At 45.0% G+C, this 17,148-nt stretch overlaps 1 protein-coding gene across 1 annotated transcript in view; it reads right to left on the reverse strand.

Annotated features, from left to right (window-relative positions):
• Positions 1-11,939: 11,939 nt before the first annotated feature.
• Positions 11,940-17,148, reverse strand: part of LOC128327606 (phospholipase A2 inhibitor and Ly6/PLAUR domain-containing protein-like) — a 32,201-nt gene continuing 26,992 nt past the window's right edge. Inside the window, exons 4-5 of the mRNA XM_053256592.1 lie at positions 16,126-16,266; positions 11,940-13,921 (exon numbers count right to left, since the gene is read on the reverse strand). Coding sequence (XP_053112567.1) covers positions 13,713-13,921; positions 16,126-16,266 — 350 coding nt within the window. The 3' untranslated portion in view covers positions 11,940-13,712. The remainder of the gene's footprint in view (positions 13,922-16,125; positions 16,267-17,148) is intronic.

Consider the following 17,148-nt stretch of genomic DNA (forward strand, 5'->3'; position numbering starts at 1 on the left):
AACGCAGAGCCATTAACCCGCCGAAAATGAAAGCGTTCCACTGTTTTTTCACTTCCCCGCCTCCCTCTATGCATTGCCATCTCTAATTGGGCCAGAGGAGTGGCAGTCAATCCAATGTTTGCCTGTGTAGTTACTAGATGTGCACTGTGGAAAAGACGAAGAAAGCAGCAGTAGAAAGGGAGACGGTTTCGTGTTTGTAGGGATATTATTTATTTTGAGAAACTTGTGCTACATGTTATGTTAGAACGGGCGCCTAAGGCTACTACAGTGGCTTTTATGTGCGAAAGTCAAAATGAGTGGGCACGTTTGCAGTCCACCTCTCTCTCTCTCTCTCTCTCTCTCTCTCTCACACACACACACACACACACACACACAATGTGTTTATAATGTTTTAGCAGAAATTCTGAACGTCAAGATCGCATTTTACTGCTTTTGTTCTCAGCGATTTTCAACTCTCAGTAATCAGATCAACAATTCACAAACATCTTGCCCAAGATAAGTAGATCTCTCTCAGATTAAAATTTACCATATAATTGGTAATTGTTCCATAAAATGAATAATGTTTGAAGCTGATATCCTACAAATTTCAAAGTGTTCTTTTACTTCCCTTGTGCAAACACTTAAGAACAATTATATGAATTTAAGAAAATTCTATATTTACTTTTCTGAACGTTTCTAGTAGTGTAATCTGCTCCTAATGACTACCCATTCAATGATGGGCTTCACCTACTTGTCTTTTATACATGAAATGTATATAAGAAGTGGCAGTTGAAATCCTGATTCAGGCTACCATTAAAAATATCAACACTAAATCACCTCTTGAACACATAAATTAAGCAAGTGGAATGAATGAAGCAGTAAAGAATACACTTGTGTTGATTGTGCTGCTCTTGTGAACAGGACCAAAACCTCCCATGGAGTGAATTGAGCTCTAAAGGTGCTTGTGGATGGATATAGATAGGATAATATGAGTTGGTTTTCACATGGCCTCAGTGTGCGTGGTCTACATACAACCTCTGACTTGTACCCTGCACTGTGCAGAGGGTAATATGAAGCAAGGTTCACACATGTTCATTTGTCTTTAACGATAGCGTGCCTTTGTGATCCATTCACCCCTTGTTCTGCAGGTTATTTATTTAGAAACGTTATATCCTGCCAAATTCTAAAATGATTCAAGGCAGCTAACAGCATAAAAGATTGAATACAGCCATAAAACTAATCCATTCAATCATAAATACAATTAACAAGACAGATGGCATTTAAAAAGCACCAGTATATAACCATAAACAAACACAAAACATCCAGAGCAGCTATCAAAAGACAAAAAGTAAAAGTAGTTTGGGGGAGTCTGGAAAGGTCTGCATAGATAAAAAGATATTGAGCTGACATTTTAAAAGGGAGCCAACTGAACTTTGTATAGCAAAGGAGTTCCACAGGATGAGGGCAGGTACAGAGAAGGCCCACTCATGCATCAGCACTAGCCAAGCCTCAGAAGACAGTGGGATGTGCAGAAGATCCTTCCTAGAAGATCTAATGGACTGGGCAGGTTGATGTGGCAGGAGGAGGTCCTGTATGTTTTTTAGTCCCAAACTAGAAGATTATACAAATGTCAAAATCAGCGCCTTGAATCACACTCGGAAACACTTTGGCAGCCAGGACAGCTGTCGTAACAGAGATGCAATATGTTCTGACACTCTACTTCCTGCCAAAACCCTTGTAGCTGCATTCAGCACCAGCTGAATTTCCAGATAGTCTTCAAGGACAGCCTCATGTGCAGTGCATTGCAGTAGTCCAGATGAGGTAACGAGACATGAATAGCCATAGCCAGTTCCGACTGACCCAGGAATAGATGCAGCTGGTATACCAGCCAAAGCTCAGCAAACAGTGGTGGCCCAAGAGTTTGGTGAGCCTGAGGCAGGGTGCCAAATACTACCTGCCCCTGCTTGCACACCACCTTTTTTGTTTGTGGCAGTGGTGAGAGCTGCCGCCGCCACTTCACTAGACATGCATGCAGAGACATTTGGGAACAGAGGCACTCTTACCCCTGGACATCCGAGCCAATGATGACGCTTAATTTGCAGGGGAGGGGGGCCTCCAAAGGCTAGGTCCAGGCTCCAAAATTACCTAGGTTCACCTCTGTGTGAGGATACCCACCCTGGCCACCACCTCCTCCTGGTCTAGTGCACACCCTCTACCTCCTTTGCACCAGCCTGGTAGTGGGAATGAAGTAGAAGGGGAAATGATGAAAGCACAAGATGGTACAGGAGACACAGTGGGTTTACTTTCAGCTTGTTCATCCACATCCAGCACTTCACTGACTCCAGACACCAATTCAGAGAGCTCAGAGCTACTTACTTGGCTCTTCTTGTGATCTGCCCCACCCCCCACTGCTTAAAAAAAAAAATTAGCATGTTGATAGACCGCCCAAAACTTATGTCTCTGGGTGGTGTACAATAGAACAACACAGATTAAAACAAAAATTAAAACACTAAAGCAATTTAAAAGCCTGGATGAATTAATATGTCTTAACAGCCCTTTTAGAAGCTGTCGGAGATGGGGAGACTCTTTATTTCAGCAGGGAGCACATTCCAAAGCCTCAGTATAGTATAGGTATTGATCAGGTCCACACTCAATTAGCTGAAGCATAAACAGGTTGCTTACCTGTAACAGGTGATCTGGTAGTGATCCGTTGAATCCATAAGTAAATGGGTTCTGCGCCTGCGCAGGCACCTCACAGGCTGACTAGGTAGCTCCTCGCAACGCCTAACCGTCCTCACGCGCTCTCACGCTCATTATATTGAACGGTTCGGTGTCCTCCATTAGTTTTCTGTGCAGACCGCCTCTCATGTGCAATCTGCTACTTGGTGTACATACTTCTGCAGTGGGGCTGGCTTTCGGGCGGGTCTTATGGATTCAACGGATCACTACCAGATCACCTGTTACAGGTAAGCAACCTGTTTATCTGGACCGTGATCCATTGAGCCCATAAGTAAATGGGTGATTAGTTAGCTAACCCCTCCTGGTGGCGGGTGCAGAAGAATGCCCCTTACGGCAGCACCCTCTTCAAGACACTTCGCCCATAATCAGCCTGACGTGCCATTCGCAGGTCCACAGCATAATGTCTTATAAAAGGCTGCTGTGTCGACCAAGTTGCTGCCATGCAGATGTCCTCCATTTTAATACCGGAAAGATGAGCAGCTGATGTTGAGTAAGCCCTAGTAGAATGAGCTCTCACAGTTTTGGGGGGTGTAACCCCCTGCAGTTTATAAGCCAGTAGGATCAGCTCAACTAGCCAATGTGCAACACGCTGACGGGATACTGGCTGCCCTTTGCGCCTGCCCTTATAAGCCACAAATAGCCTACTTGTTTTTCTGTACTCTCTTGTCCCCCTCAAGTAGTATAACAAAGTTCTGCGCACGTCCAATGAGTGAAGCTCTCTCTCCAGAGCTGTTTGAGGGTCTTTAAAAAAGGTTGGCAGTTACTATTTCCTGATTAAGGTGGAAGTCTGTGATAACCTTTGGGCGGAAGCTAGGGTCCAGTCTCAACCACCTTGTGTGGGTAAAACTGGGTGTAGGGCTTGTCCACCCTCAACGCTGTCAACTCGCCCACCCTCTTTGCCGTGGTGATAGCGATTAGAAATGCCGTCTTAAGTGTCAGCAACCGGAGGTTAGCTTCATGTAGCGGTTCAAATGGGTCTTCTGTCAGTGCAGAAAGAACCAATGAAAGACTTCACTGCTCCAATGGTTTCTTCAGTGGAGGATACAGATTATTCAGCCCCTTAATGAATCTTTTACACTCTGGATGGGTAAACACTGATTTCCCATCCCATCCTGGGAGCTTAGAGGAAATTGCTGCCAAATGCACCTTTAAAGATACGTTTGCCAGGCCATTTATCTTTAGACTGGTTAAATAAAGCAAAACCTGGCGCACTGTTGCCTGGAGTGCAGTGAACTTATTCAACTTAGCAAAAGCCTTAAATCTTTTCCATTTGCATAAGTAGCTACGCCTGGTTGATTTACGTCTACTGTTTAATAGAATGGTCTTTAAAAGCCTATTTTCCACGCTGTTAACTTCAGTGTCTGGATCTCTGGATGTAGTATCCGGCCTCCTGCCCTTTGTAGGAGGTCTGGCGTGACTGGAAACCTGTGATAGTCTCCCCTGCACAGCCGAAGCAGAAGAGCAAACCACGCCTGACGTGGCCATCACGGGGCTACCAGTATACAGGTTGCCTTGTCTCTCAAGATCTGTGCCAACACTCGACTGAGAAGCGGCATAGGCGGAAACAGGTAAAGGAGCCCCTTGCTCCATTCGTATTGAAAAGCATCTCCCAGAGATCCCACACCAATGCCCGCTTGTGAACAATATCTCCTGCACTTCCTGTTGCTCTCTGTGGCAAACACATCCACTGATGGGGTTCCCCATAGATTGAAAAGCTCTTTAATACAATCTTGTTTGATCTCCCATTCGTGTTTCTGGCTGGTCTGATTGCTTCGACTGAGAGCATCGGCTACCTGATTGTCCACCCCTCGAATGTGTATTGCAAGTGGATATATGGCATGCATGATGCACCAGTCCCACAATTTCATGGACAAGGCACAAAGCGTGGGGGAGACCGTCCCCCACTGCTTGTTTAGATTAGCTATCGCCATAGTATTGTCTAGGTGTATCTGTACTACAGTACCCTTCAGCTGTGGTTTGAAGGCCTTCAGTGCCAGAAACGCAGCCAAAAGTTCCAGGTAATTGATATGACATTGGGCCTGTTGGGGCATCCACTGTTCCTAAATGCAATCGGGGCCGTAGTGTGCCCCCCATCCCTGTAAGGAAGCATCGGTTGTGACCGACGCCGTTGGAAGTAGAGGCCTGAATGGGACACCCTGCAAGAGATTCTCCTCTGACATCCACCAACGTAGAGAATCTCGCACTGTTCTGGGAAGGTGCAACAGCATCTTCTGGCTGTCTACATTGGGTCGAAAGTGGCCCAGATACCATCGATGTAGGGTTCGCATCCGAAGTCGTGTGTATCGCACAGTCGTGTTGCAAGAGGCCATCAGGCCTAACAATCTCTGCACTCTTCTTGCCCCTTGTTCGGGATTGACTGCAAATTGGCTTGCCAGTGCGTAGATCTGGTTGCACCTCTCCTTTGGTAAGTACGCTCTCCGTCGTTCCATGTTGAGGACAGCTCCTATGAAATTTAGTCGCTTTCGCGGCATTAAATTTGACTTCTTCCAATTGACACAGACTCCTAAGTCCTGAAGAAGATGCAGCATCATCTGGATCTGTGTTCTCAGCAGCACTCTGTCCCTGCTCACCAGGAGCCAGTCGTCCAAATACGGATAGACAACTAGACCCTGAGTTCGAAGGTAAGCCACTATTACTGCAACCACTTTGGTAAACACCCTTGGAGCCGTCGATAATCCAAAAGGGAGGACAGCATACTGGTATATCGCTTCCCCCACCGTAAATCGGAGGAATTTTCGGTGGTTTTCCTGGATGCCCACGTGGAAGTATGCGTCTTTTAAATCCAACGTTGCTGCCCACTCCTGATCCAAGAAGGGTAGAATCTCCTGCAACGTCGTCATCCTGAACTTCCTTGCCCAGACAAAGTTGTTGAGTTCTCTCAAGTCCATGATTGCCCGTATACCACCATCCCGCTTGGGTATTTGAAAGTAACGGGAGTAGAATCCGGACAACCCCCTCGCCCACTGCACTGGAACAATTGCCCCTTTCTCCAACAACACCTGTACCTCCTCCTCCAGCACTGGTGTCGTCTTTGTAAAGCGTAGGCCTGAGAACAGCGGCAGAGTTGTGAACTCGATTGCATAGCCTGTCTTCACTATTCTCAGCACCCATTGGTCCGATGTTATATTGTGCCATGCTTGAGCATGGCTTGCTAGTCTGATGGTCGAGCTGGCAACTACAGGGCTGGTGACAGTGGTCCTGGCAAGTGGTCTTATGTGCAGTGGGCGGGCAAAGCAAACAGAAAGACTGCTTTGCGCCATCCTTACTGGTGCGATTGTTTTGGTTCTTGTTCTTGTTCTTGTTGTTTCCAAATCCTCTTGACCTCTGGTAGGGTCTATTTTGTCTTCTGAAATCTTTTCTATCCTGGTAACGGTATGACCGTTGCCTATTATAATTGTAATTGCGAGAGTTTGATGTCGAGGCAGTCACCATGAAAGTCTTTGCTGTAAACTTTGACTTTTTCAAAGTCTCCATAGTAGTGTCTGTGCTCTCATGAAAGAGACCTTTTCCGTCGAAAGCTAGATTTTCCACCCGGTCCTTCATGTCCAATTGTAGTGAAGTTGCGCGTAACCAAGCATAACGCCGCATGGTGACTTCTGTCACCATGGCCCTTGACTCCGTCTCAGCCAAATGCTTAAATGCGCTAAGCTGTTGTTTTGTCACTGATGTTGTTCTGTCATATACCTCATGGAGCTTAATTTGCAATTCCTTAGGAGTCATTGAAGCGGAATCATGCAACAAATTGTCCCATAAAAGGTGAGTGTAGCGAGCCATACATGCTGCATAATTTGCAATGCGAATGGCCAGGCTCGAAGTTGTGTACAGCCTATGTCCCAACACATCAATCTTTCTTCCCTCCTTGTCAGCAGGTGTTGTATGCCAGCGGCTGCCCTTAGATGTAGATGCACAATCTATTACCATGGAGTTAGGATCCGGATGATGTAACAGGTACGTATCTTCCCCTTCGTGGATCCTGTACAGGTTTTCAATACGCCTAGATGTTGGGTTCGCAGACTGTACACTATCCCAAGCTGACTTAGCTGCCTTTGCAATAGCTGGGATCATAGGTAACGAGACAGGGTGTGATGATTTGGATTGAAACATCATATTATATACAGGATCAGTGGACTCTGTCTCTGGTAGTTGCAGGTCCATTCCTAAAGCCTCTGCCATTTCCCTTATTAAAGAATGGTACGCCTTTAGTTCCTCTGTTGGGGATCTGGATAGGCATGGTGGAACTTCAGATGGGGGCTCTGTCTGTCGACTGGTCTGATCCGAGTCTGATTCCTCTGATTCAAAGTCCTGTTGTATTGACGCAGGAGATGACTCTCTTGTTGATGGGCTTGGCGGTGGTGGGGTGCTTTTCCTCTTTTGCTTGCCGCCTGGCATATCTTGTATTGGATTTGTTGGTATAGTTTGGGTCTGGCCAGAGGCAGCGATTAGATCCTTTGGTTGTTGGGAATGCACCTCTAGGGGTAGCCGCTGCAATGATCTCCCTTCACTAGGTGCAGGTGCTTCATTATGCTCTACCACACGAGGTTGCTGTGGGTCAGGCTGCTGCGCCTTCCACCTCAGGTATTCTGCATAATCGTGGGGTAAAGTGTGTCTGAATCCACAAGAATGTGCTGGTTGTGTAGTAAGGTGACGTATACTGCCATCATCAAAACCAGCCAATGGTGAAACTACAGCCATAGGTGATTGGAGCAAGTTCTCCGCCGCATTTCTTGGGGAGAGAGATGGAGTCTTCGGTGGTGGAAGACAAGGTTCCTCCTCCTCCTGCTCCTCATCCAAACCCGTGCTCAGGAACCCTTGGAAGGTGGATTCTGAGGGGGTATTAGGTCCCGACTCCAGCAGACTTCTGAGTGCAGAAGTAGCACTTCGATCCGAGCGCTAGCTACACAGTCGTTGTGGGGTGGATGGAGATTGTTGAGGAGTAGGCGCCGGTGACAGCGAGCGCCACTTTCGAGTCAGAGGTCTTTCCATCGATGCCGATGAGGGCTTCGATGTCGAAAGGTCTCGAGCGCTCTTTGCAGCTGTCGATGCCGAGACTGGGCTCGGCTCCCGTGGCTCCGCATTCCACTCTCTCTCTGACCCTTGTACTGATGAAGGCGATGGAGTTTTGTGTTTACACACACTCTGGCTAGTTTCTTCCGTAGCCTCAGAATCCTTTCCTGTATCCTGGCGGCGCCTCTTTTCCTTGCGCCTCTGCTCCTTCGAGGAGACTTCTAGAGGTCTCTTAAAGGCTGCATCCGACGACACGGTTTTAGACTGTGCCAAGACAGCTCAGTGCTTTCCCGATCCCGACGTCGTCGGTGTCATTGTCGAAGGAGTACTCTTCGATGTCGACGGTGCCTCGGGGCGAGGGGTGGGCGGACGCAGCACGTCTTTGTAAAGAGCAGCCCTAAGGCGTAATGCTCGGTTTGTTCTTGTCTGCTTTGAGAAGGCACCACAGATTTTACATGCTGCCGTGTTGTGCTCTTCTCCAAGACACAGCAAGCAGGCATCGTGGTGATCAGTGGATGGCAACTTTGCCCGGCACTTCACACAACGTTTAAAGGTAGTCTTTGTCTCCATTACTTGCGCGTTTTCCGTGTAACCAGTCCAGTCCGATACAAAATAATCCGTCCGATCTGTCGTCTAAGTTTGTCCGTAATGCAGTTAACAAGTTCCGAAATCCAGTCCAAAGTCCAGTTCCATGAAATAATGCCTTAAGTAACTCTTTCTCACAGTAATTTCTGTCTACCGAGGAGCCCAAACGAGGTCTGAACGCTGTGGCGGTCAAACAGAAACTAACGGAGGACGCCCAACCGTTCAATATAATGAGCATGAGAGTGCGTGAGGATGGTTGGGCGTCGCGAGGAGCTACCTAGTCGGCCCGTGAGGTGCCTGCGCAGGCGCAGAACCCATTTACTTATGGGCTCAACGGATCATGATCCAGATCAGGTGCTTTCAAGCCTACTTACTAGGCCTTATAGACTCATATGATGATGGGACCATAGAAGGTTACTCATGTAAGCCCCATTTTATCCAGAATATTTTATATTGGATAAAATATGTCAGACTCAGGACAGCTAGCCTCTGAGATGTACTACATGTAGGCATGGGGCTGCAAGTGAATGGGGAAAAGAAACAGAATCACACATTTTAAGTCAAGCTGGGAACTGAGAGTCAGAATTGAACAAAAATAGTACTTTGAAACTGACTCATTTATAAAGCTGGCTCAGCTATCTTTCCAGGATAGAGAGTTAATATATAGTACAATGTTGTGAAAGCTGCTGGTTAACATACCATACAGCACACCACCCATGGAAGGGCTGCATTAGGAATGCATTAGGACAGGGGTCCTCAAACTTTTTAAATAGGGGGCCGGTTCACTGCCCTCAGACACTGTCGGGGGCCGGACTATAGTTTGGGAAAAAATGAACGAATTCCTATGCACACTGCACATATTTTATTTGTAGTAGTGCACAAAAAACAGGAAAGATAATGCAATATTTAAAATGAAGAACAATTGTAATCAACAAAAACAAATAATATTTCAATGTGAACTATGGGCCTGCTTTTGGCTAATGAGATGGTCGATGTTAGGTTCCATATTTGTCACTGCTAGTCGTAGCAAGTGATGCAAGTGTTCATCAGTTAGTCTGGATCTGATTGGAGATTTCAGATGTTTCATTTGGGGAAAAGTCTGCTCACAGACATAGGTGCTGCCAAAGATGGTTGCAATTTTGAGTGCATGGTTCCTGAGATTATGATATGTCTCTGAGTGGAGAGATGCATAGAAATTAGTAAGGCTGCTTGATTTGAATGCATCTTTCAGCGAGTCAGAAGTCTGTAGTTCGGCCAATTCAATTTGGTAAATCGGATCAACAGTTTCAAGGTCAACAGAAAATGGGTTCCGGAAAAGATGTATGTCCTGTTCATGGAGACGAAGCTCTTTAAATCTAATTTGAAACTCCTTTTGCAACATTTCTAGTACATCCATACATGTTTTGTTTGGGAATGCAACTGCTGGTTTTTCTGCAGACAGGTTTTGAGTTGTGGGGAGATGGCAGAAGTTTTCCTCCTTTACTTGGTTAATGAGCAGGTCTATTTTGACTTGAAATGCTTTCACATGTGAATACATATCACAGATGAGCTTCCCCTTTCCTTGAAGTTGGACATTGAGATTGTTGAGTAGCTCTGTTACATCTGTCAGAAACGCAAGGTGCCATTTCCATTCTGCATCTTTGAGCTCTGGTACTTCTTTGTTTTTAGAAAGCATAAAATCATAAACCTGTGGAAGTAAGTCATAACATCGTTTCAAAACTCTCCCTCGACTCAGCCAACGGACTTCTGTGTGGTACAGAATATCTTCATAGGCAACATTTAGCTCAGACAGAAATTCCTGAAACTGTCTGTGGTTTAGTGCATGAGCTCTAATGAAGTTAACACAAGAAACCACAATTTTCATGACAGAGTCCAGCTTCAGTGATTTTTTACAACACAGTGCTTGTTGGTGGATGATGCAGTGTATGGCTATTGGATGTGAATGGTAGCGTTTGTCCATCTCTTTGTTAATGCATGCAACCACTCCTTTCATGGACCCCACCATGCTAGGAGCACCATCAGTTGTCACACTGAATAGTTTACCCCAGTCCAGCTCCAAATCATTCATAGTTTGGCAAACTTTCTCATAGATATCCTCTCCTGTAGTTGTTCCTTTGATGCTTTTCAGTGCAGCAAGCTCCTCTGTGACTTCGAAAGAATCATTTGTCCCACGAATGAAAATTAGAAGTTGTGCAGAATCACGAACATCATTGCTTTCGTCGAGTGCCAATGAGAAATAGCAAAGTTTTTTTGAGGAGTTTTGCAACTGCAGATTCAAATTTTCCCCCATTTCTTCAATCCTTCGTGTAATTGTAGGTCCTGAAAGACTCACTGTACTAAATAAATCCACCTTCTCTGGACACATCTCTTTGGCAACAGAAAGAAGGCATTCTTTAACAAATTCTCCCTCTATGAATGCTCTGCCAGTGCGCGCTATGAGCTTGGCAACTTGATAGCTTGCTCAAAGTGATGATATATTGAGCTGCTTTTGCTTCACAAAAGTATTTTGCTGAGTTGTCAATCCATGTTTCAGTCTTAATATTTTATCTTTTCTCACTTGTCCGACCAAAGAATCATATTTATCTTTATGTTGAGTTTTGTAGTGTCGACGCAAATTGTATTCCTTGAACACAGACACTGAATTCTGGCATATCAGACAAACAGCTCTTTCTTTGTACTCCGTGAAAAAATAATCAGAAGTCCACTTTTCTTGGAATACCCTGCACTCAGAGTCAATTTTTCTTTTTTTTGACATGATGGTGCGCGCGCTTCCCACTGGTGCTGGCTTGCTTGTCCTGCCTGGGAGCTGGAGGGAGGGAGGGAGAGACGGGGGAGCCGCCCACCTCGCTGATGCCACCGCCCCCCTCCTCAGCCCGGCCGCGCAGTCCAGAAAGGGTGGCCAGAAGGGACTGAAGGAACTTTGCCGCGCCGGGGCTCTGGCGATTTGCCCGAGTTGGCTGGACCTCGCAGTCCAGAGGCTGCCGACTGAGCTTGCCCGGCAGAGGAGATGCCCGCGCCTCTCGCCCGCCGCGCATCGCAGAGGAGGAGGAGGAGGACGGGGCAGCGGCGCGGGATGTAGCCGAGAGGTGCCCCCTGGGGGGGGCAGGTCGAGGACGAGGCGCTGGTTCCAGCCCAGTCCCGGCGGGTGCTTGGGGGCTGCGGAGGCCGGCGCGCAGATTAAGTGGCAGGAAGTCATCTGCGGCTGCTTGGTTTCCCCCCCCAACCCCCCGGCGGGGGGGAGGCGGGGGAGTTCTGTAAATACCGGCGGGCCGGATTGAGGACCCTGGGGCGCCATATCCGGCCCGCGGGCCATAGTTTGAGGACCCCTGCATTAGGAACTCATGGAAGGGATGCATTAGGAACGTGGCAGGAGTGGTGCCGGAGCGATGCCGTGTGGCTTAGTGCTCATGCAGCAGTCTCTGTTCCCACTACCAGTGGGGATGGCATGCGCATCCCCCTTCCATGGAAGCATCGTGCACAGTATGTAAGCCCATGTTGTTCATGTGACTACCTTGTCCTGGCTTCAGCATAAAATAGCTACAATGTGAAGTAGAATTCAGAGCATTCATTTATTTTTTCCTGTTTTATCAAGTCATGCATTGACCACAAATTCAACAAGAGGCTTAAAATAGAAGGAATAGAACCTTCCAAAGCTTAAAGAAATACAAAACTATCCCGTCTTTTGCTTCTATAATTGGTTTTATTATATTTAATAAATCAGCTTTTTTAAAAAGTCAAAGCCCAATTCTTATTCAATAAAACCTTTTATCAGTTTCTAACGCTAGTTTTATGTCAATCATATGGGCAGGGGCATAACTATAATAGGGCAAGGGGAGACAGTTGTCTGAGGGCCCACTGCCTTGGGAGGTCACTTGACTGACTCCCCCAGCCACACACCCGCCCGGGCTTCCTTCAGTTGTATCATCCTCTGAAATTGATGTGAGTGTTAAGACCTGGAGCTACCAGAACAGCATGTCTTTCTCTAGTGCCATTAAATGACTTGCATCGTCCACCATTTACAATGCTTTTTGTTTGCACTATTCATCCTCATTTAAGATTTCTTTACTTCATGAGCTGAGCTTCAGTGAGGGGGGGGCATTTTAAAATCTTGTCTCTGAGCCCACTTCAACCTTGCTACGCCCCTGCATATGGGACATATTTCTCTTTAAAAAGAAGCAGACGAAGGCTGATATAAGGGAAGCAACACTTTGGCTTCAGTGTTTGGTGCACATGACCAGGTCAGCCGGTGGCAACACATTCTGACCAACATCCAGAGCTGGTTGCCACAGATTGAAAGGGTAGTATGAATTGGCCCTCATCATGAAGGTGAAGGCACTCTACACATAGTTAGCTGCACCTGCTTTTCAGGTCAGAGCTCTGGCATTTAAAATTTAAAATTATCACCAGCACTGAGTATACACAACCAGTCTCTGCCTATCTCAGATCATGAGACATCCATGTCATAAAATGTGAATTTTATTATTCATTCATTCATTCATTCATTCGTTCAATTTCTATACCGCCCTTCCAAAAATGGCTCAGGGTGATTTATACAGAGAAATAATACATAAATCAGATGGGTCTCTGTCCCCAAAGGTCTCACAGACTAAAAAGAAACATCAGATAGGCACCAGCAACAGTCACTGGAGGTACTGTACTGGGGGTGGATAGGGCCAGTTACTCTCCCCCTGCTAAATAAAGAGAATCACCACTTTAAAAGGTGCCTCTTTGCCAAGTTAGCAGGGGTAGGCAGCCTTGTCTTCTGGCACCTCTCTTTCCCAGTAAATAGGCATACAGATACAAAGGATACACACACACAAAAAGATAATTAATGTATCATGCAACTCCGCACAACTTTACAAAAACGGTCAGTGGATTCTTTTACTGAGGCCATTAGTGGCAATACATTATCAGTTGTTATGACCATGATATCTCATACTGCGATCATTGTAGTTTTGCCCACACTATAAATAAAATGGGTGCTTAACCAAAATATTTTCTTAATTCATGCATAAGTCCTGCCCCAGCCATACTGATCATGTTTCTCTCCCAGTGCACAAAAATAACTACAGCATAGCCCCCTTCAGATGTTATGTTCAATGCACATTCAGTCTGTGTACAGTATACACATGTATGGAACTGAACACATGTACAGTTATTATCTGTTATGTTCAATGCATGTGCAGCAGTATACCTCATATCTATACTATGCATTTGAGGGACCTTCACCCAGGCTCACTTTTGAAGCGAACACATGTACAATCATTCACACAAAAACATGTGCATGAGTACAGATACTTGAATGCATGCACAACATGTCTGAATCGGTCATTCCATTTGTCCAGTTATGCCAAGAGAGAGTCAAACTTTAGACAAGCCTAGGATCAGAGCTTAGCTAGCAGGAGCCAAACAATGACTGAAAGGAAGAGTCCATTTGATCCAGGAGATTTGTTGGCCATGCTGGTAGCTGCTTTGCATTCAAGCTTTGTTATTGCTGAACTGGCTCCCGTAAATGTCGCAGCACCTCCCACGCTAGCAGTGCAGACAGACTGGGTAGCACAGCCCTTCATGGCAATCTTCTCAGATGCTTCACCTAGTTTTAGAAGAGAACAAACAAGATAGTGTTAGCCACAATGGAGCAATGGTTAATACATTTAGCTAAAGTCAACTACGTGGCTACTGCCAGTATGGTAACTTTTACTAGGACCAATCAAAATGACACTAAGTCAGGAGCAGGAAGTTTATGTCATTTTGGCAAGTCCTAATAAAATATTACCAGATAATGTAGCTCTTGGGTTGTTGTTTCTAGAGATGTGCATGAAACACATTTTTTAATTTGTTTTAAATTTGAATCAAATTCTGAAAATCATTTTGAATTTGAATCAAATTCAAATCTAGTCCTAAAGTTCAATTTGAATGGAATCTGAATCTATTTGACCCTGTTTTGGTACTTTTTTTAACCAATCACGGGGCCTGAATGGTTTTTAAAAGGTGGCTATTGAATCAAATTTGAATCAAATTTCAAAAATTCGAATCAAATTGCCCTTTAAGGGGTGATTCAATTCACTCAGATCACCCAGATTCAAGTCGAATTGATCAAAGCCATTTGCACATCTCTAGTTGTCCCCCCACCCCAATGAATCAACATGGCTCCCTTTTATTGCCAAAGGATTGCCCTGCTAACTCTTCCCAGATGTCCTCCTCTTTCATACAGCCTTGTTGTATAGCCTTGACTAATTCACTTGGTGTCTAACACTCAGATCAACCTTTATTCACGGGACAACTTATTGCACTGGGTGCATATACTGTTCTGGGGAGCTGGTCATCTTTTGTGTCTCCAAATATATCAAGAATGTACCATTCACTGCCCCCCAGATTTCTGTTAAGATGTAGGTGTATGGCAAAATTCTCTCTCCATAAAAACAGATGCAGCAAATAACTGGCTCCCCAAGAGCATTCTCTGCCCACGGCAGCAAGTAACTACTCAATAAATCGCCCTATATATTTGCTCACAAAGTAACCTATGATGGAAGGAAAGGAAATGTTTTGGTATAGAAATATTATACTAGAAAAATACTCCTTAACATGCAGGGAAAGATTAAAAGAAGAAATAGTGTCAGAAGATGAAGAACATCCTTGCTGAAAAATTTGCAGGAATGGTTTGGATGCATATCCTTACAACTTTTTAAAACAGCAGCATCCAAAGTCAGAATAGCCTTAATGATAGCCAATAGGAGATAGCACCGGAAGAAGAAGATACTAGAAATGAGGGTTGTGTGATTGCTTTGGAATGCGCAAGGTCTGATGCATAAATGCAGTTTCCACAGCTGCAATGAGATTTCCCAATAATTTCACTGGATAGATGTGATTCGCATATGCATTCCTTTACACCTTTGGATTGGATCCCAATAAAATGAACAAAGATGCTATGTGCCTAGGAATCTCAATGCATATGGATTTTTGCATCAGGCAAGATATATTAATTTCTATCCTGTCAAATATTTTAAATCTGTTGCAAAATCCTTCAAGCTTCACTCCAAGGTAATTCATTCATTCTCTCTCTCTCTCTCTCTCTCTCTCTCTCTCTCTCTCTCTCTCTCTCTCTCTCACACACACACACACACACACACACACACACACACAAACACACCAATCTATTTATTGTGTGGAGTATATGGTCTTAACAACACCATTTCTGAATATCTGTGTTGGTATAACATCAAAGCCTCTGAAGTGTTGGTCCTGCAGTTGGTATACTCCAATTCCATGCTTAGTATTTAGGAGCCAGTATCTTGCAATGGCTCCCATAATGCAGATTTTTATTGTATGGGAGAACGCTGGGCGACTGGAGGCAAACTGCAGGTCCATTTGAACCCTCAGTTAAACGTACCGTCCAAAGGTGCCCTCAGTTTCCATTTAATATTTTGATATAGTGAGTTAAAAATATCATGATTATTTCACTCTTTTAAGGAGAAAGAAAGCAATAATCCTTTTTATAATTGTTTCTTTACAACTGCCAGACATGCATTACAATTACATTGAACAGTGAAAATCTTATTTCTCTACTGTCTTGCAAATTTCAGCAAGCTTGAGAACTATCTTCCTGAGAATCCGAGACCAAGGCTGCTTGGATGAGCCTTGCCCATTGTACCACACAGACCATTCTCCTTATCTCTTCTATGCCCAAGGATCTCTATGTACATCTCATTTGTTTTAATCTGATCTGACATAAACGTTTCTGACAAGGGGATAATTGCGGAGGAACCCAAACCAAATGAATGAATACATAAACATTACCAAAATATATGTATCCAGCCAAATCAATGCATTGAGTTTCAGGTCCAACACAATCAACGGTGTCATCACTGCATGATTCAGAAAGCGAAGCATAGCAGGCTGGACATCGCAGGCCATTGAGTTTTGTATTTAATAGTGGCACTGAAAAAAGAGAAAGATACAGTCAGCTTCCTAGGGTATTACTGTGTGTTAAAACCATAATTACATTGCATAGTGGCATCACTTTCAGCTAAATAATACAGGACAGGGGGATATTTTATTTGATTGATTGATTGTTAAATTTATATACTGCTTTTCATTAAAACAATCCCAAGGCACAAAAATTTACACGAAAATTGAAAACAAGACTATAAAAATGACACAATTAAAATATTAAGCTAAAATATAAAACAAATCTGACTAGAAAGATTTAAAATACAAGCATAAAAACTGTACAAAGTACAAAGAAGCAACCGTAGAGACAATCATATAAAAGCCTGTGGGAAAAGCCAAGATTTAACATGGTTTCTAAAAACTGTGATGGAGACCGAGGAGTGAATAGCCACTGGGACAGCATTCCAGAGTCTGGGGGCAGCAATGGAGAAGGCCCTGTCCTGTGTGCACAACAACTGAGCCTCCCTCATTGTCAGCACCCGGAGCAGAGGCCCTTCAGAGGCCCGTCAAGCGGGCAGCAACCCTTGGGAATAGACGGTCCCTCAGCCCAAACCGTTAAGGGCTTTAAAGGTCAAAACTAGCACCTTGAATTGGACCCGGAAACAAACTAGAGCCAGTGCAGCTCTTTCAAAATGGGTGTGGTGTGATCCCAACAGGCAGCTCCAGATATAACCCTAGCTGCCGCATTTTGCACTAGCTGCAGTTTCCTGATATTCTTCAAGGGCAGCCCAATGTAGAGCATGTTGCAGTAATCCAGCTGTGATGTGACTAAGGCGTGGGTAACTGTGGCCAGATCTGCCTTCTCGAGAAAGGGACGCAGCTGGCACACTAGCTGAAGCTGTGCAAAGGCACCCCTGACTACCGCCTCCA

This window comes from Hemicordylus capensis, chromosome 5, assembly GCF_027244095.1.
Source record: "Hemicordylus capensis ecotype Gifberg chromosome 5, rHemCap1.1.pri, whole genome shotgun sequence".
Taxonomy (NCBI): Eukaryota; Metazoa; Chordata; class Lepidosauria; order Squamata; family Cordylidae; genus Hemicordylus; species Hemicordylus capensis.